The 27807-nt window shown below is 46.2% G+C and overlaps 1 protein-coding gene across 5 annotated transcripts in view; it reads left to right on the forward strand.

The window, feature by feature from the left end:
- The first annotated feature begins 8666 nt into the window (after positions 1 to 8666).
- Positions 8667 to 27807, forward strand: part of ANKRD44 (ankyrin repeat domain 44) — a 112559-nt gene continuing 93418 nt past the window's right edge. For all 5 annotated transcript variants that reach the window (XM_031601155.2, XM_031601158.2, XM_090144278.1 and 2 more), the window contains exon 1: positions 8667 to 8816. In XM_031601155.2, the coding sequence (XP_031457015.1) occupies positions 8790 to 8816 (27 nt within the window). In that variant the 5' untranslated portion in view covers positions 8667 to 8789. The remainder of the gene's footprint in view (positions 8817 to 27807) is intronic.

Genomic DNA, 27807 nt, shown 5'->3' on the forward strand with positions numbered 1-27807 from the left:
GCTGTGCCTGTGATGCCTGCAGTCCTTCTTCTTGCTTCTTCCCATGATAGTGAAGCTGAGCAGTGTTTCATTTTGTCTGTTATTCATGTGGTCTAAAAAGCATTTCAGTTTAGTAACTGCTGAAAATAGAATTATTTACTTGCATCCAGGGACTGCAAGGCACATTGGTAGCAGGGACTGCTCGCCCAGCTGATGCTGTATGGTGCTTCGGCCGTCCTTTGGAGGCAGGTCCCCTTCCCTTGCAGGGCTTGGCTGTGTTTCACTGCTGAGATAAGAAGGCTTCTCGGTGTTCCTTACTTCACATCAGCTAAGCTGTGTTGCTGGAGTGAATGTGGGCCATCTGTCCTGATATAAGAGAGCACAGCCTGCTGTCAGCTATCCTAAGCCATTAGCAAATCAGCAGTGTGACATGAAGGACTCAGTAAGGAGTCTTACACTGAACTGCAGGCCCTTGTGATTAAAACCAGGCTGTCCTACTTGGCACAGTGGCTCAAGAAGGTGCTGTGTTGCAGGGAGCATTCCAGTCATAATAGCATGGCTTTTCCTGTCTCTGACCATGCCCTCCTCTCACTTCCATGCACATGGGTTTGAATCCATAACAACCATTTGGAAAATTACAGCTTTCTTTATAGGCAGCACAGAAAGTCACAGTGTCACTGAAACAATGGTGCTGAAACTTGTTTTCTGCGCGAGCAGAACTGCAAAACCTGCCAGGGAGTGCTGTGGTAGGGTGTGATTTGTGATCTGTTGTTTATGGTAGATGTCAGTTACTTGTGCTGTGGTTGGACAGCAGGGTTGAGATGTAAATGCATTATTATGCCATCAGTGCTAGCATGCAAGAAAAAAATGTTTGTAATGCGAAGTAAATGAACCAATAAATATTAATATTGTCATACATTCACAGTTTCGTTCTGGGAGGTCACTGAGTAAGTTCTCACCTTGCCTTTTCCCAGAGATCAAGATTTAACATTGCTGAGTTGCACACTGTTGCTTCATGGCACTGTTTTGGTACAGCACAGTGTTTTTTTCATTCTCACTGTGTCCTAGGATTTAGGGAATTAGAAGGGAGCAAAGCAGCTGCACCATCAGCTTAGGAGCCCAAGTATCCCTGACCTGCTTTATTCTTGTGCTATATCTGTGATTATGTCTGGAGATGTTAACAGTGACATTTTCTGGAGCACAGCCATTGACCCAATCTTCTGATCTTGCAAGAGGATTGGGGAGACATCTGCACTCACACAAAATCTTACGTATGTCCTTGAGGCTCCACAAAAGTGCAGGGCCTGTCTGCATGGGCTGAAGCCATAAATTTTTATTTTGGAACCAGGAACAGTGTGCTGTGCTTATTCCATCCTTCTTTGCATCAAAATATTGTGCAAAGTGGATGTGTAATAGCATACAATTCCAAAACTGTGTGTTTTGTTCTGCGTATGAAAAGGATACTTAACTTCAGAAACTTAGATGTTGTGATGAGGGACGTGGTTTAGTGAGAACTATTGGTGATCAGTGGATGGTTGGACTAGGTGGTCCTGTAGGTCTTTTCCAACCTTGGAGATTCTATGATTCTATAATTCCATGAAAAAGAAATAACACCAGCATATAGCACAGACTCCCTTTGTGTGAGCTCTAAAAGGATTCTGACAGTGAAAGACAAATCCATTTAAAAGGGAATTGACTGCACCAGACTTACTTAATCCCAGGGTCCTGACTTTCCTTCCAGATACCTTGTTCCAACTCACGTAAATAAAAGGCAGGCTCCTCACTTCTAAGAAAGGAAAGTTGGGTTGAGTTGGAAACTCTTCATATCTTAGTCTCTTGGAACTCTGTCATTCGCTTATTGGAGGCTCTCAGCAGTTCTTAGCCACATAAGCTGGGTTTTAGTAAAGAGCGTGTGAGATGAAACTGTTGATGCTGTGTTTGTAAGACCAGGGTCGTGTGCTGTCCAAAAATGTAGTACAAACAAAGCCAGTCACCCACAGGACCTTCCAATCTGTGGGATTTTTCTGCTTGGGCTTTGCCAGTATCATTGTGTGTGTGGACTTCCAGGGATGTGTTGTGCAGGCAGTGTAGCATCGTTGCTTCTAAGGAGGTTGGTGCCTTTTCACCATTTCTCCCAGTCTCTCTGTGGCTTTAAGAGATGCTCCTGAGCCAAAGAAATTCGTTTTTTTTTCTCTCCCAGGAACACAATCTCCTGTCAAAGCAATCAGTTGTTTATTCTGATGAATTATTGAAAACAGAACCAACCTCTTGAAGAAATTGAACATGCATCAAAATCTTATAAGTTGTCTTCCTTCTTTGGAAATGAAAAGAGGTTGGGTAGAAAATGCTTTGTTTTCTTTTTCTTTGGAAACATCCTTATTTGGCATCTGTAAAGCATTTACATTCCCTAGTTCTGGATCAAAGTCCTTTCATGGCTCATGTTACTTATTTCCTTCTTTAACTCAAGCACAGAGAGAAAAATGGATTTTTCCTCCCTCAGGCTTACGGTATAAGTAAAAAATCAAATCCTGGTTTTTAGCGAGGAAGTAGAAAGAATGAAGAATAAAACATCTCACATGGTGAGCTTAAAACATCTCAATGTAGTTTGCAGAACCATCCACACGAGTGCTGTCAGTAAGCACAAGTTTCTATAGTAGAAATGAAGCAAGCAAAGTAAAATATAGTAAAAAGATGACTGTGCTGCTGGATTTCTGTTGTTCCTCCTGTTCCAAAGCTCTGTGCTCTCCAAGGAGGAATTTCATCTTCTGCAGCATGTGTTGTGGCTGCTGCTGTTGGCCAAGTATTCAGATGCAGAATGCAGCTGGATTGGGCTACTAGAAGCGAAGCGCTGTTTTCTCTTGTTGTATGAGTGGCAGGATGGAATGTGGGTTTGGCAGGATTATTTTCTGATAGAAGAACAAGAAAGTCCTGGGTCAGCCTCGACGCCAGCTCATTCTAAACTTGCAGGAGAGCATGGATAGCTTTGTTTCTGAATGCACCCCAAACTCTTTACATATCTGCCCCTCCAGTTGATTCTGAGCCCTGAAGAGCTTGTTTTCCTGCTTGCTTTCAGTGCTCTGCTGGCTATGCTTGTGGATTTTTGCCTTTTGCATATAGAGCCCAATCAGCCCTTTCCAGTCTGCAGACAAGTTTCTAGGCTGTGGCCTTGTGTACTGGCTGTTTGCTGTTTCCTGGCATTGCTACAGCAAAAGGGCATCTAATAGCTGTTTCTGATTTATCTTGTAGGAAAAACTTGAGCATCAATCATTTCTAGCAAGGCCTATGACTAAGTAGCCTAGGTTAAAGTAAGCTTGTACCGTAACACCCCTTTTTCCCCCAAGTTTTGTTCTGAAAATGGATTGTAAATTCTCTTCCATATTTCAGTGTATTCAGATATTTTAATTGGTTTACTTCACAGATATTCATCCTGCAGGGTCTTAGTTGGTGTTGCCTTTCTGTAAGAGCATAGATAGTGCTGCATGGCATGTTTTATATGTAACCACAAAGCAATGTGGACTACAGTCTGGTAGGCTGATTTGTTTCCAGTAGCTTTCATCCTGCAGATCTGAATTTAATCCAGACTTCCTTCCTCTAGAAATAACGTTGGAGACACCCACTGTCACATCATTCTCCCTCCAGAGTTCTTGGCCGTGTAACTCCTCTGATGGAAGGGAAAAGCCTCCCTTTGGATTATGAGCTAAACTCCAAGGGAAAATGACTGCAGTTCTCTTCCCTCCTTGGTGGCAACTCCATGTTATTCACTGTGTGCTCCCACACCCCTTTTAATTAAATGCAACTCCAAGGATAGGATTTCTTGCTTCATATGACCTGAAAATGTAATCTGGTGCTGGCTTGTGGGTGCTGTGAAGAATCTTGCTGAGTTTTGGAGAAGGGTTTTGCCAGCAGAACAATCCTAAGTTTTGCTTGGCTCCTAAAACTGGTGTTGGCTCTGGCAGAGATTCAGGCTTAGTCCCTTCTTCCCCTCTGCACACCAAGGATGGTTTGATGTGGATTCTTAGCTATTCTAGCTCTTGCAATACTCCCTTTCTTTCCAAAATTAATTGTTTCAGCTGGTAGATTTCATCACTATTGGAACCTGTGCATTGGTGGTGTTCTGGTGTCTGTACTTAGTACTGGACAGCAGCGATATTATCACTGCTTCAATTATCAGGAACTGGGAGGCAAAAGGATCAAAGGCATGACATGTTCATTAAAATAATAACGTTCTGATGCAGATTAAATCTTAGTATCTATGCAAGACTGTGCTGTGTTAATGCAATGTTTCAATGAATTTGAAGTAAAAAAGACTTTAAAGCTAGAGGTTACAAACAACTAATTGCTTCAGGTTATTTAGGTGAAAAGAGTACATAAAGAGAGACCACCAGTGTCCAGTAAGCTATCAGTGATCTCTTCCCAATTAGTATGACCCATTAGGTAAACACTGTTTGTACAATTACCTGCTGTTGCACTGAAAGGACTGCACAGGATGTATCACTGTGACAGGAATCTTACCCCGAGGAGACCATTTGTGCTGAGTTCTTGGAAGGTCAGATGTACTTAAAAGTGTAAGTCACAGAGAAATAAAGATTTAGATTAAAAAAGGAGTACTTCAGAGCTGATGAATCACATCAGGCCATGAGCACTAGAAGATACTGCTTTTAGAATCCTCAGTTGGAAGGGGAAGAAAAAGAACATTTTAAACTCATACATCATTATCTTATGCACTAAGAAGTCCTAAAAATATTTATGACATTATTATTATTATTATTATTATTATTATTATTATTATTATTATTATTATTATTCAGCTCCTGTTTCCCCTAGAAGATTGACACAGGAGATTAAAGGTCTCACATACAGCCATAGATATAGGCTAGGATTTCTAGCCCTATAGAATAGGGCTGAGAAAACTTAAATACTGAACTTTCCTATAACTTTCCTATCACTAACTTGGTTTTGTTCACCCTTTCCCCCATCCTCCTTTTTTCTTTTTCCCCCCTTTTCCAATTAAAAACAGAACCAAGAAACTTGACATTTCACAAAACATAAGGACAGGAGATGAAGTTTAAACCTCTAGCCAAGCAGGATAATAATGCAAATCTTTCTTGCCAATGAAATACAAGGTAGTACAATGCAGTATAGCCTTTTTCTCACCCTTGTCCTCTCTGTGTGCTGTAAAACCTTGTCCAAAGCCCTTGAAAATCAGCATGTCTTTCTGCTGGCTCAACTGGTTTCTGGATGGAGCACTGAGCTATATGAGAGATTGCTGAAAATTTTCTTGCAGATTATTTTCAGGGATGGTAAAGATAGGTATGTATTTGCATGAGCCACTGACGTATTATGACAGCCTAATGCTTTCTGCAGTTGGTGAAGTACATTCTTGGGGAGATGCAGAGACTAGTGTAACCAGAAAGGAATTACTCAGCTGTCTAGCTGTCACCTGCCTTCATACTTCACTTGTTTTTTATGCAGACATCTACAAGAGAGGTACTAGCAAAGACACACGGTACAAACACCGTAACATCTGGGGGAGTGTTTATTCCTTTTTTGGTTAATGCAGCAGAAGGCTGCAATAGTTATGAGTTCAGCTTTAGATTTATTGCTTCCAGATTTGTCGTAGTGATACTTATATGTTTCTCTAATCTGCCTCCACAAGAGAGGGGAAGAAAGTTCAGTAGGATGTGTGTGCTGCTGCTAGCAGATAGGCAACAGGGAATAAGCAGACACATGCTAGATATGCTAGAACCTCAGAAATGGTTGGCAATAACAAATGACTCTTCTGCCGTCAGTCCTATCTTTCATCTGTGCTCCACAGGGGCTCTGCTAAGGGAGATGTTGAGTGTATTTCCTTGTCCTTCTTCATGAGGCAGATGCCATTTAAATGCAGCAGCAGGTCTGACTTGGGAAAGCAAAATGGAGTAGAGCTTCTGCTGCTCAGCTGTGTGGCAGGGCAGGAGCAGGGGGGGTGGTGGTGCAGATTTTGGCTGCCTTTGAGCGACCACATCCTGTCAAGCTGTGGAAACATCAGACTAATGTAGAGATCTGTCTGAGATGTAGATGTGCATGTGGGAATCTGGCAGATAATTTGCAGAGGCATTTATATTCCTACAGGAGGAATTCCTGGTGCAGGGAAGGCTCCTGCCCTCACTCTTGATCGGTCTGTTCACCCGCTTCCCACCCACATCCCCATTCTCTGTAGCATTTAAGTACAGTGCAGGCAGATTTATTTCTACAAGGGTGTTTTTCTTTCTTCTAGTGCTGTGCAGGAACACTGTGTGAGGCATGACAGAGAACTGATATCCAGTCTCCTACTTATTGTCCAGACCTCATTGTCCAGACTGAGACATGCACTATTACACTATGTGAAAGTGTTGCATAACAAAGATATAACAGAGATAATAAAGGGCAGATTGGTTATGATGATGGCTAAATACTGCTGAAGTTGCATGTTGAAATCTAAGTGTTCACAGGAGCTTTACTGAGCCCAGTGGGTATGGGAAAGCTGGGTGCTTTCCGACACAAAGCCTGAGCAGGAAGTGGTGTGCTGTGCATGAGTGGCTGCTAGTAGCAAATGGTATTCATCCAGTGTCAGATGGAACTGAAGGAACTTTCTTTTCACTGTTTTATACATATATATGTAAGTATGTATGTATAAAGGGAGGTAGAGGCAAGGCCTGTGATAGTAGACCAGGCTACAAGGCCTGACTGTTGTGGCCAAAAAATTAAGAAATCTCAGTACAGAGAGCTGAGAAATATTTGGGGGAATTTTGTTCTTACTTGCTGTTGGCCAGAAATTGCCTAAACACAAACTTACAGGCTTCATATTCCTATTTTTGTGGGTGTTTGTGTTTCACAGAACCCTCCTAGGACTGAGCAGAAGAGGAAGTGCACCAGCCAGCCCGAGAAGGTTTTTCAATTTCCCCATCAGACCTGGTGTGGCTTTCCCCTTTCCAAGTACAGTTTTAATCCAAGACTAAAGTATCTGGCAAGATGAAGCATGTTCTCACTAAGGCTGCTGCACACCTGTTTTGATGATACTTGCTAATATCTTGGTATGGAAAGCTGACATAATGCTACCAGTTTGAGAGCTGCAGATGTGGTCATTACTTGGAAAATTAGCTCTGCGTATGGATGTCTTTGTGCCTTTTGTTTCCCGGAAAAGACTGCTGACTGTGCTGTGTGGAAATGTGCTATGAAAGGGGAATGGTTCTAAACTAAGATGGGAGGTTTAGGTTGGATAGTAAGAGGAAGTTTTTCACACAGAGAGTGGTGATGCTCTGGAACCAAGAAGGTTGCGGATGCCCCATCCCTGGAGGTATTCAAGGCCAGGCTGGATGTGGGTCTGGACAGCCTGGTCTGGTGGTTGGTAACCCTGTACACAGCAGGGGGGTTGAAACTAGATGATCATTATGGTCCTTTTCAGCCCAGGCCATTCCATGATTCCATGAAAGTACTGTTACATGAGCCAGGGCTGAGAAGCAGTTGTGTAGAATAGCTCAACTACTGAGCCAGCTCAGAACAGCAAGGTAACTGAGAGGCCTCTGGTGTAGCTGCCTGTGATATTCTGTGAACAGGAGGGGAGGATGTTGTACTTTGAGAGAAATTTTGGACTCCTTTACCATGACAGTAATAACTATGGCAGTGAGCTGATGGCTGATCTCAGCACTTCATGCAAATGCCACTTTAAATGGATGGTGTACATATAAAGACTTCTCTGCAAGGAGTGCTGTCCCCCTAATACAGCGTGCGAGCACTTTTCTTGTCATATCCACCAAGTTTAACTGCAGGGACGATTCTGAATGTGAAATCCTCAGAAATAGGCCTTGCTCAGTGCAAGAAGTCCCCTTCATTTTCTCTCTTCTCTCTTTTGCTGGCCTAAGCTGCCAGTAACTTCTGTTTGTTTCTGGCCTCGGTGCGGTGAGTGTGGGTTTCTGCAGAGCCTAGGCAGGACTGCCAGGCTGAATTTCTGGGTCGGATCAGCAGGACAGAGCGGCGCTGTGCTCCTTATAAGCGCTGTGACACAGAGCAGCCTGCTGCTGCCAGCACGGTGCTGCCGTGAGGAGTACCGGAGGGGGTGCAAATACCCAAAGGAAAAGGGCCTGAGTTCAGATGAACCGAACGGCTCTTGGCTTCCATCTTGCTGCTCTCTTATTTTTTGCTTTCCTTCCACGAGCTGCTGTACGGTGACGTGGGCTCTGTTAAGACTTGTTTAAAATAAACGGAGTCAAAACGCAGTTTCTGTTAATTTAAGCCCCGTTAGTAACGATACCACAGAAGCCCAAAGCGAACGTCTGCTTCCTTGCTGGATTGGTTTTCTTCCACGGCAGGCATCGCTCTTTTTTTAACTGCTCGCAGTCCCCCCATTCTGTGACAGCGGCTCAGAAAGTCAGCGCGCAGTTACAGCGCCCGTGTCTCGGGGCGGGGGATGCGCGGGGAAGCAAAGCCCGAGCACGGCGGGCCGGGCGGCGCGCAGGTGCCCGCGGGTCCAGGCCTCGGCCCGGGGCCGCCCCCGAGGCTCAGGGCGGGCTCTGGCGGCGGCCCCGGCTCCGCGCCGCCGAGGCGGCGGGTGGCGGCGCGAACAAAGGCGGCGGCAGGCGGCGGTGCGGCCCGCGCGAGGCGGCTCGTCCGCTCCCGCTTCTTCCGGGGCCGGGCGAGGCGAGGCGAGGCGGCACTCGGGGCCCCGCCCCGCCGGCGCGGAGCGGAGCCGCGGCCGCAGCGGCAGCAGCAGAAGCGGCGTCGGTCGCGGGGCGCGCGCGCCGCCCGTCGCCAGAGCTGCATGTGCGCGGGAGGAGCGGCGGCGGAGGAGGAGGATGGCCGTGCTCAAGCTCGCCGACCAGGTGGGCGCCGGGCGGGAGGGAAGCGGCGGGCCCCGGCCCGGCCGCTCGTCGTGCCGGCCGCCGGGAAGGGCCGGCAGCGGGCGGGAGAGCGACGGCCTCCTCCGGGGCGTCCCCGGCCGCGAGGGGCGGCTCTCGGCCACAGCCCGCCCGAGGGGTCGGCGGCTCTGGGCGGCCCGCGGCTCTGCCCGCCCGGCCCCGGGTGCCGAGCTGAGCCGCGCCGTGCCGGCTGTCTGTCGGGGCTGCGAGGAGCTGCGGCTCGGGCCGGTAAATGGCGGTGGGCGGGCGGCTGTGAGCGGTGCGGAGTTATTTCTCGTCTCTCGAAGCGAAGAGCTTTTGACGCGCGCTGTCGGTGGGTGTTTCGGTCCGTGCGCCCGCTTTATCCGCGTTCTCGGCCGGCTGTTGGCGCCCGCCGGTAACCGCGCCGTGCCGAGCCCTGCGGCCGCCCCCAGAGACACTGCCCGGCCCGGGGCTGCCGTGAGAGGGAAAAAGGGCGAAGCGGCTCCCGGAGGGGAAGAAAGTGGCGCCGTGTGACCCGGCTCTGCCCGTAGCGCATCGCTGCGTTGTGCGAAGCAGCGTCTGTGGGCTCCCGGCGCGGCACCCCCACCTCGCTGCCCGCTTCTGCTCTGCTGTCTATCTGCGGGCTCCTGGCCCGTGCAACAGGCAGATGGGTTTTCTTGGTGGGCAGCCATCTCTGGTCATCTGCCGAGGGACAAACTGCTCTGCTGGAGCGCTTCTCATTGGGTCCCGTGTGGTTTTTCCTCAGTTTCTTTAGCAGATCCTCTTTCGTTTCCCTGGGAGCAGAGCAGCAGGAGGAGATGCTCCAGGCTGCTGTGTGGTCCCTCGCAACAGGGCTGGGTGCTCAGCCTGCCTTGCTGCACACTCGGAGCTCAGGTGCCGTAGTGAAGCTGCCTGAGTAGCTGCAGCTATTGGAGGTGAAGTGGCAGCAGCTGGCCCACGTGCTTACAGGTGGAGCTGGGGTGAGGAGAGGCGTGCTGAGAGGTGTCTGTATAACAATCTCTGCCTGCACTTGGACTCGCTGGGGTTGTTTCTGCTCTCCTTCCTGCTCTGGGATGCAGGGTGAGCTGTGCAGCGATAACTTGTTGTGTCAGGAAGCGATTTCCTTTGGCCCAGATGTAGGCAACCACAGCTGCCTGTGTTGGCAGCCCCCTGCAGCGAGGATTGCCATACGTAGGGTGCTTCTGTGGCTGTGACCTGGGCTGTGCTGTGTGCAGGTGCTATTGGTGAGTCTGTGATGCCCGGGGAAGGCCAGATGAAACCAGCCATATCCCCCTGCCTCTGGCTGTGATTCTGCAGTGAGTGCTGCTCTGTGACCATGGCATTGGTTGGGAGGAGAGGTGTGCATAGGAGGAGACTGCAGATCCTCACATGGGAAGCTTAAGCACATTTCTCCAGGTACCCTGTTTCCTCCCTGCCTTCCTTGCTACTTGTTATCCATAGCATCTGGTAGAAGGCAAAGCCTTCAGGCAGCTGAGAAACCAAACCCAGGCTTGAGGGCAGACAAAGCAGACTTCCCTTATTGCTTCTCTATTGCTGCTGGTAGGTGCTTGAGATACTGCTGTGCTTAAACCTCCAAAGAGTTGGTCACTGCTGTCCGTACAGGTGGGAGAGCTCAATTCTAGATCGTTGCATGTTTTATTTTGGGCATGTAAGTTACTTGAACTTGTTTCTGAGTGGACAGAACTGCTAGCTCATCCGTTGTGCCACGAGAAACCCTTAAATCACATAACCAGCAGAAGCACATCTCTGCCATTGTTCATTTCTGCGTGAATTTCCTTGGGGTCTGTCTGCCTTCAGTAATCCCCAGCGGTCCTTTCAAATGGCTGAATGTTAAAATGAAAGCAACCCGAACCTATTCAACACAAAGGTTAAAATGCTGTAACGATGATGTGTCTGTGCAGTTGTACAAGTTCTAAATGTTCTTACTGTCTCAGGAAAGTACTGCAAGAAGTATTCCAAAACTTAAAATTTTGTTTGATCTACTTTTTTCACCACTTTTGCAGTGAATGTTGATCACAGCAAGCATGCAAATTGTTTTAAAGCACTGAAAGTGTGTTTTTTTTTTGCGTTCTCAGAGTTGCTGCTCTGATGTTCATCCTGGTGAGTCTCCTCTCCCTTCACCATCATTCTCCCAAGTGCTGTGGCTGTTCCTCCAGCAGCCCTGGTTCTACCCTGCCTCTGGAGCTCCCTGCCTGCTGCTGGCAGCTCAGGCACAGGCTGTTCTCTATTGCTTGCCCTCACACTGGGTGCTCTGTTTCCCGAGAGCCGTTTGTGCGTTTATCATTTGCTGGCTTTTCAGGAGAGAGCCAGGATGTCCTGCTGAACGTGCCTTTAATCCTCAGGGTTTCCACTGATGGCTGTGGACAGCAAGTGCACTGACAAGTGCTCCTGTCAGCACTCTGCTGAAAGGTTAAAACATCACACAGACCCACAGCCTGCCAGAGGCTACATGCACCTCACTGCTGCTGAAATATATGTACCTCGGTGTCTTTGGCCCTCATGTAGGAAACACCACAGTAATTGTAGGTTACCCTTACGAGTGTGGTGGGGGCAATGAAACCTGGGTAGATGGTTGAGGCATGCAGTGAGGCCACTGTTAGCTGCAGAACTTCGTTCTGTCCCCCCAGTGTTCACTCGTTGCTCTCAGTGGCTGAGAGCAGTGGAGCCAAAGGGGCTGTTTCTCCGCCTTTCTCAGGTGCTTTTCTGGGTCTGACAGTTCTCGCTGACCATCATGATCTATTTTATTTTGGTCACAGAGAGACAGCACTGAACAGATGTTTAAAATGATTTTAAACAGATGTCAGAAATCATAAAAATCGTCTGGGAAAAGGCAGGGGTTGATCTGAATACACTTAAAGCGAGATGAGGAAACAGTAACAAATAATCTCCTAACGGAGCTGATTACATTTCCAAATGATGGCCAGATTGGATGGGGCCCTGGGCAGCCTGGTCTAGCATTAGGTGGGATGGTTGGTGGCCCTGCATGTGGCAGGGGGGTTGGAGATTCATGATCCTTGAGGTCCCTTCCAACCCTGGCAATTCTGTGATTCTGTGATGCTTTTAACTTATTTCAGAGTCACTCGAGTGACACAGCTGTCTGTCTGTCTCATTTCTCTCAGACAAGGAGGGCATCTCAGAAGGTGCCCTCGATGTGCTGTGCAATGTCAGGGTGGTGAACCTGTGCACAGCCCTCAGATCAGTCTGTGGGGTCCTCTGTTCCTTCCCGACTCTCAGCATTGCTGGGTGATGCTGAGCTGTGTGTTCATGTGGGCCAGCACCCTGCCCCATGGAGCTGTGTGCAGGTCAGGTGTGGCCAGGATGTCACGCATCTTGTGGCCGTGTTCTCCTCTCCACAGAGCTTACCTTGCCAGTCCCCATCCCTTCCTGCAGGGCTGTTAGGAACAGCAGGATGGTTTTGGTAGCTGGAAACCTTGGGATAAGCAGTTCCTCCAGCTGCTGCCTGTGGCCTCAGCCTGGTTCTAGCTGCTGCACTGGGACGTGTAGCAGCCTGCTGCTGTGCCCTGCAGCTGCTGATGGGTGGGAATCAAAGCATCGCAAAACTACTTTCAAAAGGGGGAAATTATTTTGCAGTTTAATCCAAGGGTTTGAGGTCACTACTAAAGTTTGCGAGGAGCTGGTCAACAAATTACAGCATTTAGTTGTGGCTGGGTAATTGGGACGTTTTGAGAAGGTGCATGCTTTTTGACGGCCTGTGTTTTGCTTTGAGGGGAAGAAGTTGCTCCTTTCTGCAGCTGTACAGCCAGAAATGGAGGCTGTTTGCATGGCCTTGCCTCACAGCACTGAAACTCCGAGCCTAACGTGAGCTGGATGTTTGTGCTTTGTGTTACGAGCCAGCTTGATGTGCGGACATGTGTTCCTGTGCTGGAATGATTTGTTATGGCTCGCTTCTGAATTTTAAAGGAAGTGCTTGGATAATGCCCCCTCCCTCCCTGCAGCTGCGTGCTGCTGCATCCCTATGAGGAAGGAAGTACAGCCGTGGTGGGTGCGCAGTTCTGACAGATGCACCTGACTGGAGCTGTGTGCTGAGCTGGGCAGGCAGCTTTTTGCATAAAGAAGTTGGTTTCTCACAAAAAAACCCAACCACTTGTGCTATTGGATGATGTCTATGCAGGATTGCTGCATGGGCTGTGTCTTGATTACTTCATTGGCACAAAAGTCTGCAGATAACCAGTATGATGAATGACTTGATGTTTAGGCATTGCCACTTCTCTTCTGGCATATTCTGTGACCTCATCTAATGACTGTTTTTCCCCCCTCATGTTGCAGCTGTTATAATTTCGAAGACTTGTTGTTTTTTCCAGTGTTTTTTGTCCATGTGAAGACTTTGAGCAAAAAGATCACAAGGTGCCTCCTGAGTTGCACGCCTGTAGCTGGTGTCTCTGTAAACAAAGTATTTGCTGTAGATAGAGAGTAATAAGAGCAGAGACCATGTAGACGTGAGGCATTGCTGCCCTCCTGAGCTGCGGGCCGTGTCCTGGCTCCCCATCCTTACCGAGCTCTGTGTTGGCTCTGGGCTGACTTGGGGGAGCTTATGGCAGCATGCTGGTGGCAGCACCTGTGGTTCTGTCTATGGATGAAGTTTGTTTTTCCCTTACTTGTAACAGACAGGTGGGCGATGTGTGCTCTTCACTGAGTTTTCATTCTGCCCTTCCTAGCTGTGGGCCAGCAGGATTTAGGGGCTGAAGCCTGTGATGGTACCAGCAAAACACTGATTTGCTCAGTGTGTTCTTTGCTTGCTTAGCATGCTGTGGGTAAAAAGGAGAGAACAAAGGCCTGAAATACCCTGTATTGTCTTTGTGCTTCCAGCGGCCTTAATGTGCTTGCCAGTGAGATGCTCGGCATTTATCTCCAATTTAGAATTAAGAGAGGGACTTATTTAGTCATTGACTCCAGGAAAGTGTCCAAAAAGCCCCAGCAGCCACGTGGGTGCAGTGCCAGAGCCAGTAAACGTCCTTTCTACCTCAGTGGTGTACATAGGTGGTTGTCCTCCCCACTGGTGGTGAGAGCTGAATGATTTCCATGGCTGAGTTCAGGCTGAGGACACAGCAGTGGCAGTGAGAACCCTGCCCCAAGTGCTACCTTCCATGGGGAATCTCTGGCTGCTGTGCCTCTGCATGCTCTGCAAGTGCTGTTTGTGCTGCATAGGCTGATGCCAGTCTTAGGTGTTGCAAGAGGGGAAACAAACGGTGGCCTGCAGTTTCATAGCATGGTGTTAGCAAAAAACAGCCTATTTAGATGTTGGCTCTGTCGTGCGTGAAATTGGCATTGGTGCTGTGTAAGAGAAAATGCTCTCTAAGGAAGTGGTTTCTAGGTCACCTGGGAAGTCAAGGTTTATTCTGGCTGTTGGCAGTGGGCGGCTAAGCCTGTGTCATGGGCTTAGCGTTGTGTGCTGGCAGTGTGAGTGGTAAAAATGAGATCAGCCTTTTGTGTGGCAGTGCCACTTGTTTTGATTAAGCAGCCTCACCGTGCAGGGCTGTGTTGCCTGCTGTGCACATTAAGGCTGGCTGGGTTCTGAGAAATGGAGGTAACTTCTCAAACAGGAAAGCTGCTGTCAGTGGATGGGGTGGTGCTCCTGGGCATGTTCACGCAAGGTCTGTTTCACGTCAGGCTGAAACTGGGTAGTCTTCTTGCTACGTTTTGTTTGTTATACATCAGTATTTGTATACGTGTAATCAGCTTCTAGGTAGAAGAGTTTATTCCTATCAGAAGTGTTCTTGTGAAGACCAGTGAATTTGTGCCCCGCTGCCCAGAGAAGTATTAATTCTGCAGTGCAGTGGGAGCAAACAGGGCTGAGTAGATTTGTCCTCCTCCACAGAGGACTCACTCCTATAGCCGTGTAGACCAGAGATGTACCAGAACTGCCTGGAAATGGAGCTGGGAATGACAGCAAGCAGCAGGCAGGCAAATGATTCATGGCACCTCTGGTTCCTGCAGTGCCAGCAGAGGAGTTCTGCAGACAGCTGTCTGAAGACCTTGGTGTGATTCCTTCTGGGTGATGCTGTGCAGACACGTGGTCTCCAGACTTTCAAGAAGGCCTTCAAAGGCCTGTAGCCTGCTGACAGTGGTCTGGAGAGTTCTTCGCTTGTCTCTGTAGGATCAAAAATATTAAGGAAGCAGAGAAACAGATGTAATTTGGTGCCTTAAGCTTTGCTTCTGTATTTTCTGCCTCCAAAAACCTCTGGCACAGAGCAGGCTTTTACCTTGTGCCTTTTTACAGCTGTCTGCCCAATGGGCAACACAGGGTGCTCCCCAGGGAGGCTTCGACCCACAGGAGTAACAGAAAACCACTCCACGTGTTATCCAACCCCCTGAGCCCATCGAGCTGCGCAGTCTGCTGGACAGAATGGCACTGCTGCTGGCTGGGATATTACAGCATCAAAACCCAGCAGTGTGAATAACTGTGCTACAGCTCTGTAGGTGCTGCAGTCTCTGTGATAATGTTACGTTTGGGAAATAATGACTGTTTCATTCTTGGTGTTCTCTCTGTTGTAATTTGTTTGCTTTCAGGCAGTAGGCTTGGAGAGAAAGCAGTCCAGATTTCTGTCTGGTTTTAACAAAGTGTTCTGATAACATTAATTGACCCTTGAACATGCACAATGATAGTTTTAAGCCACAGTGGATGTCTCACTAATGCAGCAAGTCTCTGTACAAAAAGAGTAAGCAATTTGCTTGGAGGAGAGCCTGGTTGAGCATGCCTTCCTGCGCACATTCCCACATGTTGTGTTCCCCTCAGAGCTGTGCTGGTCCCGGCAGTTTGCAGTGTGATGAGTGCCATTGACACAAAAGCCATATTTTTGCCGAGTCCACCTTGACTAATTTAAAAAACAGTCAGACCTAGTTTGTGCAGCTCAACCACTTCTTGAAGCGTACATCTGAAGAAAAGGTTTGCATTACCGGCACATCCTTAGCAATATAAATAGAAGAAATATACGTATAATTTCCACAGAAATAGGAGCAGGAGAGGCTTTCTTTGGCTAGAAATGGCTAAGGGGCTGCCCCTTGCGGATGGGAGGTGGGTGAGGCTGCAGAGAGGAGCTGCTCACTGCCACTCACTGCTACTCACTGCTTCCCCTGCTTCCCTGTCCCGCCATGGCAGAGCCTGGCTGGTGATGCTGCTTCTGTCTTCTCAGACCCTTAGGAGTAGCTTATCTCATCATTGGGACTTTTGTGTTTCACCGTGGGTTTCACTTTGGAGCAGGTCCTTGCTGCAAGCTCTTTACACTGAGGCTAGCTCTGGAGTTAAGGATCCCAGAAGGAACAAAGGAGTTTAAGTGTCTTTTTGATCATCCCTGCTTCCCCAAGGCAAAGTTACGTTATTTGCTGTGAGCTAATCTCAGCTGCACTCAGAAGTGCAGGGAAACAGCTTCCCCCAGACAATTGTTCTGAGTAGATATTTTGGTGTGGGTGCCCTTTGCACAAAAGCATCACTTGCTAGTCTGTCTTAATGCACTGTGCAAGTGGAATAACTGCTGGCTAATTGTTGCAGAAGAGCCCTTTTGGCAGATATCTGAGCTCAGAAAGCCCCCATTCCACATCAGTTTCAGAGAGGAGGTTCTTCCCAAGGAATAAAACAGTTCATTCCTGGGTGTTTAGAGAAGAGCATACCAGTGGTAAGTTTTATGGTGCAGGACTTAAAATATTTCATGTTCATTAGCAAACAAGTACCAATTAATTTTACATTATGATGCTTAAAGAGTAGACTGCAAGGAATGGTATTTAGCTGAGGCTGTTTGGCAATTATGACCTTGTATATAATAACAGGCTGAATAAATTCTTGATGTGAGAGCTCACCATTAATCAACACAGAGTTAATTAACTGTGTTGCTTGCACAGGAAGTGCTGCACAGAGCTGTCTGGCTCTCTGGAGTGCCACAGACTGAAATGTTTGATTGGTCTGAGACCTGGTGCATTTCCTCAGGATTTGCCTCAAAGCTGCTGCAGAAGGGAGCAGGCTCTGTGCTGAGCACTTGGGCAGGTCCTGGTGTGGCACTGCGGTGCTGTGACTTTCCATCCTTTCCATCAAGAGCCTGGAAGCCAGCCGTCAGAGCAGTACTGAGTATTGGAGATGTAAAGGGGTTTTTCAGCTATGGATTTGGACAGATTAATCCTACATGGCTGTCTGGGAATTTAGGAATCAAGGCAGTAATTACAAGTTATACCCATCTGCTCTCATTTACACTTCATATAGGATATTTTTCTTGTCCTTTCTTTTTCCTTAGTTTGAGAGGTAGCACCCAAAGTAGAAAATGAAAGATGTTCAGCACATCTTCAAAGAGAAAAGCATTCCATCTCCACATTGCTCGTCCCTCTGCGCTCCAAATAAATCTTGTCATTTCCTGAGTATAGGATGCTTAGAGGTGTGAAATTGGCTCTGCATTTCGGAGTGACACGGGCCATCATTTTGGTGGTTTGCTTTATTGTTGGCTCAATATGAATACTATCTTATGCTGCTTTCTGCCTTGCTGTGGCTGAAAATACACTGCCTATTATAGGCTGCTTTTACCAGTAAAACATTTTTATGGTTGGGAAATGTCAAAGATTTTTTCTGCTCTTTACATTTGTGTATAATGATTGCTGGCTTTGAGTAGCAAAGCGTTTTACTTGCCTCCTCTGTCCACCGGGACAAATGGTTTCCCCATATCCACCCTCATTTATGAAGCGTAATGGGATGCCCCTGTCAGTTCCTGATGGTGAAGTAATTGTGGGGTCTGGGAGCGGAGAAGGAAGGACAGGGGAGGGGAGGAGAGGGCAGTGTGTTTCCCTGTCAGGTCTCGGGGCAGAGGGACGTGGTGATTCAGCCAAGTTTTCTCCCTTGCAAGCAGACCTTGCCTCAGCTGTACGGCTTCTGCATTTGGTACAGAGAGAGGCAATAATTATTAGAAGTTGGAAAACCATATGTTTTTTTCCTTCCCAGTCAGAGAAGCAGCAGTGAACTGATCCCTGCCAGTGTTAGCCCCAGCATGCATCTTATGGCTGTGGACTGGTGCTCCCAGCGGCCCTTCCTGCCTGCTCAGCAGCCCTGCTTTATGTGGGCACCCAACACTTCCCCAAATTCAGACTTCTTGCACCCAATCTTGTGTCACAGAGGACATGTAAAGGTCGGACTTTCTCCTCCATTTCCTCCCACCCGGTCTGAATTCAGCAGAGTCTTTTCCTTTCTTGATGCAGCCACAGGATCTGCAGTGCTCTAGAGCTCAGTGGTAAAGAATCCTTAGTTTTACATGGGGTGTTGCCATCTCCTTCATTCTGGGCTGCAGGAGAGCCAAGTGGTTTTGTCCTAACAGCATCTGGAGGCTGGAGGTGGTGGCAGCAGAGTCAATCGTTTCCCAGATAGTTTTGGGTATAGTATGTCATTTGTGGCTCTTAATTTCTTACATTTATAAATAGGACTTTTCCTCATTCTTTTTGGCCTTAAACTCTCAATGTCTCTTGTTTATTTTATTAAGCAAAATGGAAATGATTTCATAGGCATATCAGATGTAAGCTGAGGACAATGACAAATGATGTGAAAGGTCTGCTATGTGATACGGAAGGTGTGTAAATGGATGTGTGCAGGCAGAAAAGACTCAAGAAGAATTAAAATGGCCATAGCAGTGTGAAACTTTGTGAAGACTCTTTGTGAGTCTGTGGAGGATAAGGAGAGCCCAGGACTTGAGACAGACAAACATTATGCCATTTAAAAAGGAGGAAGTGAGGAGCCAGGGGATTAGTGACTGTAATGCCGACATTGTGAAGCGTACAAAGCAAATTGTTGAGCAACAGATTCATAAGCATCCAGAGGATGTTAAGGTAATTTAAAAACAGAACCACAAACAACATGGAAACAAATATCCCAGTGAAAGACCTATATCTTTAATTTTTTTTTTATTTTTTTGCAAAAGCTCAGAGTAACTGGAGGACTGGCATTATTACAGAGGTCCCACATATGTCAGTGATGTTGAAACTTCCCTGTATTCAATGGTTTTCAGCCTTTTTGATAGTTTGAGAGGAGGAGGAGGTGAGAACGCGATGTTGGGAAGTCGTATTTCCTACTTCTCTGAGCATCTGGGATGGGGGACACGAAGAATTCTGTGAAGGGATGTCCCTGCTGTTGGTTTTCTTATATGCACGTGGAATGGGACTTTGTGCAGCCTTAATGAAACCCGATGTTGTATTCATGACACCAGCAGCAGCGCTGTAAAGGCCCAGGACTTTTGCTCACTACTGTAGCCAGAAAGAGGCTAACACAGGACTGTAAGTGCTTGCCTTGTTCCTCCTGGAAGCGTGGTGGGATGGGCTGGCACCTGGCTGGTTTTCTGCTGTTTTCAAAGTATGAAGCTAATATAAAAACTCTTTCTCTTCCCTGCTTGCTTTCCATAACTTTTTCTTGCAGACCCTGAGAAGCACGCTGTTTTCGGCCTGTGATACAGCTTTCTGATCAAGCTGTGACGTAGCTATGCAAGCGCAGTGATACATGAAGATGCTTTTGGCATGAGTAGGAATTGGAGGATTCCAATGCCAAGGCAGGCAGTTCCAGTTTCAGCATGCAGTGAGAGAAAAATATGCCATTGTCTAGTTTAATGAAAGCTGTAAAACTAAGGGAAAATAAGTGCACTCTAGACATATCCTTGTAAATATATCAAAAATGTAACAGTGTCAAAATCTACCCTGCGTTATAAGGTAACAGTGGCTTTAAGATACTGTTTCTTCGATTCAGAAACATATTTAATCCTTAAATGGTGCGGTATAGATGCTTTCTTGCATGCCAGTACAAATATTTCCAGCATGTTAGGAGACAGATGAATGAGCGGAAGGGAGAGAGCTAAACTAAGGGATGTTTTCTGATCACAAGTGTTCTTTCTATCAGTTAGAAAAGCTGTCTGTTTAGAACATTTTGGTTGTTACTGGTGTAACAGAAGAATGAGTGGAAGTTTTAATGTCAGGTGGGTGACATGGGTCTATTAGCATCAGAACACTTCCTTGAAGTAGATGGGTTTTTTTTGTTTTCCTAGTGACTTGCTAGTAGTGTATGTTCATATGTTTTAGTGCTTATTATTTATTCAGAAATTGGAATGCTTAAGACTTCTGGTTACAAAGGGCATATCAGAGTTTCTGCTGCTTATATGGATTTTAAGAGCTTGATATATTTGTTATCTTTTTATCTTCATAATCAATTCCTGCTGAAAGGAATAGTGATCTAAGAGTTAAGAGCAGATAAAATCTATACACAGCAGATCTGTGAATACGTTTAACTGTTTCTCATGATTATGGAGCGTGCTATCTAAATGCTTATAGGTGAACTGAATTAAGTCAAATCTTGAGAAGAAATGGACAAGTTGGATGAGGTTGTGAGAGTAACAACCAGAAATGGTATTTCCACATACCTTCAGTTCCTGGGACAGACTGTTTTATGACAGACAAAGCCTTTGTGATAAGGCAGGTGTTCTCTGTGGCGGATGCCAGTTCATCCTTTGAACTCCATTCTCTGAAACCACACTTGTAAGCATTACTTTTACTGTAGCAAGTTGGCTGGGTGTCACAGCTGTATTGATGTGTTCATGCCGACAACAGGGGACTGATCTCTTTTTCGTTCCAATCAATTCTGAATGTGGAGCCTTGGCAGTTGTTTGTTCCACATGGGAATGTCTGGGGGACCAAAGAGGAGAGGAGAAATGATGAGAGCAGAAATGATGCACTGCAGTGCTTTCCTAGGGAGAAGCAACCTGAACACCGTGCTTAGAGCGTTTCCTTTTTCAAATGTTGAATATTTTCTTTTAAGGACTGTGCTCCTCTGATATGAAGTGTCAACACTGCTTCTCCTTATGAGTGTAATAGAAGCGTCCCATCTGGTGTTACAAAGATGTAGGTCTGCACATAGCCACAGTTCCCTGCTGTTCAGAGGCCCCCACTGCAAGCCTCCAGTGACTGGCCTGTAGCTGGATTGCTCAGGTTAACCCACTATTTAGAAGTGAGCGATGATGGTTTTTCCTTTCATTCTACTTTTCCAGAGCATGCAAAAGTAGTATGCACCACTCAGAGCTATTGTATTACTGTTGTCAGAGCTTACATCTTCCGTAAAACCTCAGTGCCCCTGTTCCTACTTCAGCCTGGCTATCTGATTGAATTCTGCATGTCGATCCTGTGACATCTCCTCCCCCTCATCAGAGTACTTGAGACCTTTTGGCTGACTCTGATTTTCCCTTTCTGAACTTTGTCTTGCTTCTTCTTAAGCCACCCACAGTCTGTCTCTGAAAGTGTCTTATAATTATTTTCATCTGTTCTTTCTTTTTGATATTTTTTCCTGCTTTCTTCTTGTCTTTTGAAATTATCGCGTGCTACTTGTTCTGCCAGCTGAGATTTTGCTTGACTTGCACTCTCAGCAGTGCTGCTGCCTTTCAGAGTTTCTGCAAAGGAGGAGCCCAGTGCAGGTAGCTGGGTGGGAATGGCTCAGCAGGGACCTGGCACCTGGTGTGGCCAACCCAGGTATTTCTTATTAACTGAAGAATGCTCTGTGTATGCATGTACACACAAATAGCAGTTTTACACCAGGGTGTACATCTGTGGATCCTGAACCTTTGAGACAGTGTCCTCTTCTTCCTTGTTGAAACCACTTGTCAAGAGCTCCTCTTTGAGTGTTGCCTTCCTTCTCAGGACCATAAAAGTCTGTACCTTCTATTTTGCATTCTGTCTGGTTTTGAATTATCTGGTGCTAAAAAATGCATGTGAAGAGCTCTGTCCTGGTGCTAGGCGGCACTTATTTTTGTAGCTGCAGTTGAGTTTCTAAAAGATGTTGAAGTTTTATTTAAAAGACTTTATTTTGGTGTGTGGCTCCACATAGTTTCATGCTTAAAAGATCAATAAAACCACATCCTGACTCTAAAAGGTAAGGAGTGTTATTGAATGTTAGGAATGTGCCCAGTACGTAGATGTACTGTATACTGAATGCTGCAATATAAACATAAGACAGCGATATGTATTTTAAAATTTATAATATATTTAAGACAAATGTGCAGTATTTGCAGAACTAAGAAATGATTTACAAACTCGTTCTTTATTCTGCACATTTCTCCTGTGTGGGCTCTACATCAAAATCCTTCTGGAGAGCTGCAGTAGCGATAGGGCTGTGGTTTCCATTATGTCCTAGTAGGGCTTTCTGAGAGCAGCACACAGGAGATGCAGGCTCTGAGCAGGCAGCTGCCCGAAGCCCAACCAGTCCTTGCTCCTTGGCCCCATGAGCAGGACTTGGCCACTGCTGAACTGCCAGCTGCCAAAGGAGCACCCAGAACTGAGCCGTGTTCCAGCATAGCCCAGGAAGTGAAGTCAAGTTTCATGTACCAAAATAAGGAAAGCCTGCTCTAACCTGTTTTACAAAGTCTTCCTTTTTCTGTTTCTAATGTATGTAAGTACAGCCTTTTGCTACTGCTTTTTTAAGGCCCAGTGGAGTGCAGATGTGGCACTGTAGCATTCACAGAATCACAGAATGGCCAGGGTTGGAAGGGACCTTAAGGATCACGAATCTCCAACCCCTTGCCATAGGCAGGGCCAAAAACCTCCCCATTTACTACTAGACCAGGCTGCCCAGGGCCCCATCCAACCTGGCCTTGAACACCTCCAGGGACGGGGCATCCACAGCCTCTCTGGGCAGCTGTTCCAGCACCTCACCACTCTCTCTGTAAAGAACTTCCCCCTGACATCCAACCTAAATCTTCCCTCCCTCAACTTAAAACCATTTCCCCTTGTCCTGCAGTTATCAAGGGGAAATGGTTTTAAGTTGAGGGAGGGAAGATTTAGGTTGGATGTGGAGCATTACACCCAGTGAGCAGCTGATTCTTGTCCTTCATTCTTAGGCTGCTTAGTAAGATGCCTTAGAGCTATATAATTTTACCTTTCTTAGTCCTGTCTGATTTATTTCTGGTGCATGTCTTTTCTCTCTTTTAAATCCCAATGTGTTATGTCCAGTGTTGTTAAGATTTGATTGTTTGTTTTTCCTCCTGAAGACTCTGTGAAAAGGCTGACTTTATTGTGGCTGGTGCAGCATCTCTCACAATCTTGTGGCTCTTATATGGAAAACATCAGCACAGTTGGGAGCCTAGCAGCAATTATAGGACATGTGCCCAAGTGCACCTTGTGGGCCAGCAGCTTATGCCCCTGGGCTGTGCCTGCCAGTGCTTCCCCAAATCTTGGGAATCAAATCATTGAATGGCAGCAGCATGGCAGTGCTCTACCTTCTCTTTTCAACCAGGTAAATGAAGTATGTGAGTGACTGCAGGAGCAAGTCTCCAATGCACTGTTGGCTTGTCTTACTCTCTGCTAAAGGAGATCGAGTTTGAGTTAATAGAAAGAAAGGAAAAGGAAAAGAAAACATGGGGTAGGGTGATGCCAGTGGTGCACACCCCAGTCCCAGAGAGGTTGGGTACTGGACTACTGCACGACTCACTCTAAATCACTCCACTGAGTAATTAGCACCTTAAGGGGTTGCTGACCAGAGATTTGCAAGACCAGTAGGACTGGCATGCTTTAGGGGCACTCACAAACTCATTGTCTGCAAGAATGGGGTATGAGGGAATATTGATCAGAGAGTTGGACTAGGTGACCTTTAAAGGTCCCTTTCAACTTAAGAGACTCTGCAATTCTATAATCTTACTCATTGCTGTTCTCCTTTGGTGTGCAAGGGTGAAGGCTGTGTGGCAGGGCAGAGCCATGGGAGGGCTGTGCATGCTGTATGGGGCCATCTGTTTCCCAGGTCTGCTATGAACTCTCTGCATATGTGCTGTTATTCCACAGTATGTTTGTGCAGTATGTGCAGGCTCCGGCTAGCATGAGAAATGCATTTATCTTCTGCTGGCAGAGATAGCAGCCCTGCAGCACTGACTTGAAATACATTTGTTTGCTTGTAGGGTAAATAGAAGTCTCTCTCCTGCAATTGTTAACCAGTTTGTTTGAACATGGTTTACTTCTTACAATTAACCTTTCATTAAATAGCTAATGTGAAACCTTTCTGGGTTTACCTTGGTGGTGGTCAGTGACAATAATGATAAATATTGTTACTGATCAGGACTTACCTTTTAGATATACAACCAGTGAAGCTTGTCTCCACCAAAATTGATGGGCATAGTGCTGTTCCCTTGGGTGGGTGTAGCATTTCCCCCTTGCGTGCTCAGGAGATGTTCATGTTTCATTTCTTTCTTTCGCGTTGATGGGAGCTGCGAAGGTTATGGAGCACCTGCCAGAGTTTCGTGTTATACTGGAGGAAAAGAGTTGGGTAGAAAGTAGTACAGCAGTGGTTCTGCCTATGCATGGGTTATTTCCAGCATGGCTCTAATCAAGGCATCCTCTATCGCTGTGCTGAATGTCCGCTGCTGGGCTGGTGCACCTGCATTTTCCCTTGCTGGAAGGAGAAAATAAAGCTTGAGCACGATCTCCTGGTTGTGGTTCAGTCTGCCTTTTTTGTGGCTGCAGCAGCGGTCTGCAACCTGAGTGGCTTTTGGGATGCTGCTGGAGGGGATGGAATGGAAAATGGAGGAGGAGTATCGGATGGCTTAGACATTCACTCTGACATATTGCATTAATGTGAGGAATTTGGGTGTGTTTATCATCCTCCTGGGGATTTGCTCCATTAGGTGATGGAGCACTTGGGAAGAAAGGAGGGAAAGGAGTTGTTTTGGTAAATGTTCTGTAGTAAAGGTTAATGGTGGTGTTATTTCTGTTCTAGATGTTTTCTGGGATGGCAGCATTGTTAGCCTGAGTAATTATTGTTGTAGTTATTGGTTATGGTATTACTTGTGTCTGTCTATGGTATTACTATTCTGTCCTAGTCTCTTACATGGTGTTTTCAGCTGTTACACAATTGTCTTTTTTACACCTCACCATGTATATAATCACCTGGACCTGTTACTAGGCAATCCCTGTGAATGATTTAATTCTGGTACCAGTGTGTTTGACAAGTAAATGCTTGGTGTTAAGGAAAACAAGAGCAGAACAGACACCTACTGTCCTTTCCTTTGTGTGTCCTTAGTTGAAAGCTAGGAGTTGTTCCTTTTTGTGCATGATAATAAGCTTTAGTTTAATCCACTTGCAGTGTGACTAAAAAGAGAGATCTCTTTTCTTCCCTACCAGGCCTGGAACTTCAACCAGCTCCGATTATTGGAGGATGAATTTATTTATGTTTTAACACTGCACAAAAGGGAAGAACATGATGTAGCTGCCAAGTAGTTATTTGTTAACCATATTATTTTAGACACTAAAGAGTCTTTTACTGAATTTTTAATTAGTAAAAGTGTAATTTCTGGATGTCTTGTTGCTTGTGATACTAACTGCAAATTTAAATGAATCTCTGCAGTCTTCTTTTACGTGTAAATTATATATCAATTTGTTGTGGTTGAGAGAAACACAATTCTGTAATAGCAGTATTCTGCCCTGTGACAGGTAATTTTATATGCATAGTTTTTTCTACCATCATTTTTAGTGTCCAAGAACCACTGGTCCACGAAATCAGATCTGTGCAGCTATTCCTGGTGTACTAGCATTACCTAATTTTCTGTGACTAACCTCGGTAATGCAATATGCTGGAGGTTTTGTGTTCCCTTTGTTCAGCTTGAAGCAATCTGAGTTGTGTGGACTTGCCATGCTGCCTGCCATTCTGGCCTAGTTGCTCATTGAGGTGGCTGTCACCTGTGTTTCTGGATGGGCAGGTGCAGATTAATCGGCTTCTAGAGAAGGCAGAGCAGCATTGCCCTGCAAGGAAGTGAGCTGAATCACACATCTCATGGCCTGAGATTGTACAGGCTTCACAGTATTGTAATAGAGATTAATGTGTTTGTGTTTCTGGTTTGGATGGCTGGCTTGGGATGGTTGGGTTCCTCTATATGCAAATTGTGACAAAGGCAGTCCTAGGTGAAGATGTGGAGCAGAAATGCTAGAAAAGAAGAGTCTAATTCTTGCTAAATGAGCTGGCATCAGAACATTTCAAGTCACATCAGCAAGTGTCCCCTTCCCCTTTTGTGACTGCAGCAGACATGAAGCTACTGTATGGGAGTATATCTGGGAGCTGAAGTTTGGGTTAGAAAGTACTATGTGTAAAAACTGCTGGTGAGAAAGAGTCTGGGGGCCACTTGATGCGAGGAGCACCAGGTGAGTCAGCCATTGAGCCCTCTGTGGCAAAGGGCTTGGGGTGGTTTTGGAATGTCCCAGAGCTTTTGGCATTTGAATCAGTGGTGGTTTAGGCCCATCTGTACCTCTCATTGCTTGCCTGGAGCTGCAGTTCTGCTGAGAACTCTCGGAGCCTTTAGAGATGTGCAGTTATATCATTTTCTTTCCTTAAGCTGGCCACCCACCTCTTGTGCATACTTACTAAGTATATAATGGCCGTTTAAAATAAAAGCAGGCTGATTCTGGAAAGAGAATCAATGATCAGATCTTAAACGTGCAATTAACTGTATTTCAATGTCGTGATATTCAGGCAGCATCAACATGAATGTGTGTGGGGGGGACATTTACTGTGTGATGCTGATAACCTCTACTGGACAAAGAAAAGCTGAGAGTTCAGCAGGAGCAGTGGCACTGTGTGTTGACTTACCTTCATATTATATAAATGACTAGATGTGTGTTTGGAGAGTGTCAGCAAGGTAGCTTTGAAAGATATTGGAAGCCTTCTACCTACAGCTGGTAATATGGTATGGTATAAAAATAATTCTCTGTGTGTATGCTGGCAAAAAATAATTCTCCGTGTAGTAGTTGTCTTCTGGGTGAAGAAGGAAGTCAGCCGCTGAAGTTCACAACAAAAGTTTCAGATATGTTCAGACAATGTGTTTTCTGTCACAAAGCTTCTCAGCTTCCTTTTTACCTTGTTTGGAGGGTTTGGGAAACAAGAGACAACCTTTCTCCAGCTGGAGACATCTCAGCTATTGGTGTCCTGTGAATTAAGTGTTTTTTCCATGTGCACCTTCAGCTCAGTCGCGTTTTTGAAGGTTTGCAAAGTGATGACATCCCTCAGTTCAGGTAGAACAAAGTGGATGCTATGAACATGCTACTCGCTTCTTCCATGCCTTAGTGATGATCTCATTCATTATGCAGAGAAATGGAACGTTGTTATAAACAGGAAACATTATCAAAACAAATTAACTGCACCCACCCACCCTTAGAGCTTCAATTATATCCCAAGAACTTGGTTGAACAAAATAGACTGCGCTTGTGGACAAGCATAGGGCTCTGATTATATCCCTGTATTAAAAAGGGGTTGTAATAACATGGGAGAAAATCACAAGTTTCACAGGAAACGCTGGAAGAAATCCAGTTCTAAACTTGGCAGGTTTACTTACATAATTGAAGGTCTGGGAGGTCAGTCTGTTCCATGCTATGGCTTAACTTAATTTATATAATTAAAGCTGCTTCCGTCTCCTTCCCCCCAAATAAATGTGGCAAAATGCTGCTCTGTCTTCATTGTGGGAAATAATTAGAGTTATCAACTGTGACTATGAATTACCTGGTGAACTCTGCATCAGTGAGGGAGATAACATCTTTGTGAGTCTCTTATCTGGATTCATTAGGGCTCATTAGATAACAATAACATTGCCCAAATAGTATTTATGCTGAAGCATGCTTGTTTGTTTCCAGGAGGAACAGAGATAAAATAAAAATAGAAATCCTTTCCAGTAGCTCTCTAAAAGATACATTTCTGCTAAGTGTAGATGTAGGTGCATTTAACTTTGCATGGCGGCTGTTGTGCCACACTGCACCTCGCCTGGTGCAGCTTGTGTAAGAATGACAGCGAGCTGCAGCTAAGGCAGAGGAGTGGAGCTGACCTGGTGTCTGTGTTGGAGCATGGTGCTGGTGTGCCTGAGCCTCTGCTGCGGGACATGGCTTGGCCCTTCTTGCCCATGCTGTGCTCCTCAGCTCTAATTACAGTAGGCTGTGTCTCAGTGGAGGAAATCATTGGTAACCCTGCTGCTGTGTGTCAGTGCTGTTTGTTCTCTGT

Source organism: Phasianus colchicus, chromosome 7 (assembly GCF_987193195.1).
Source record: "Phasianus colchicus chromosome 7, bPhaCol1.hap1.1, whole genome shotgun sequence".
Taxonomy (NCBI): domain Eukaryota; kingdom Metazoa; phylum Chordata; class Aves; order Galliformes; family Phasianidae; genus Phasianus; species Phasianus colchicus.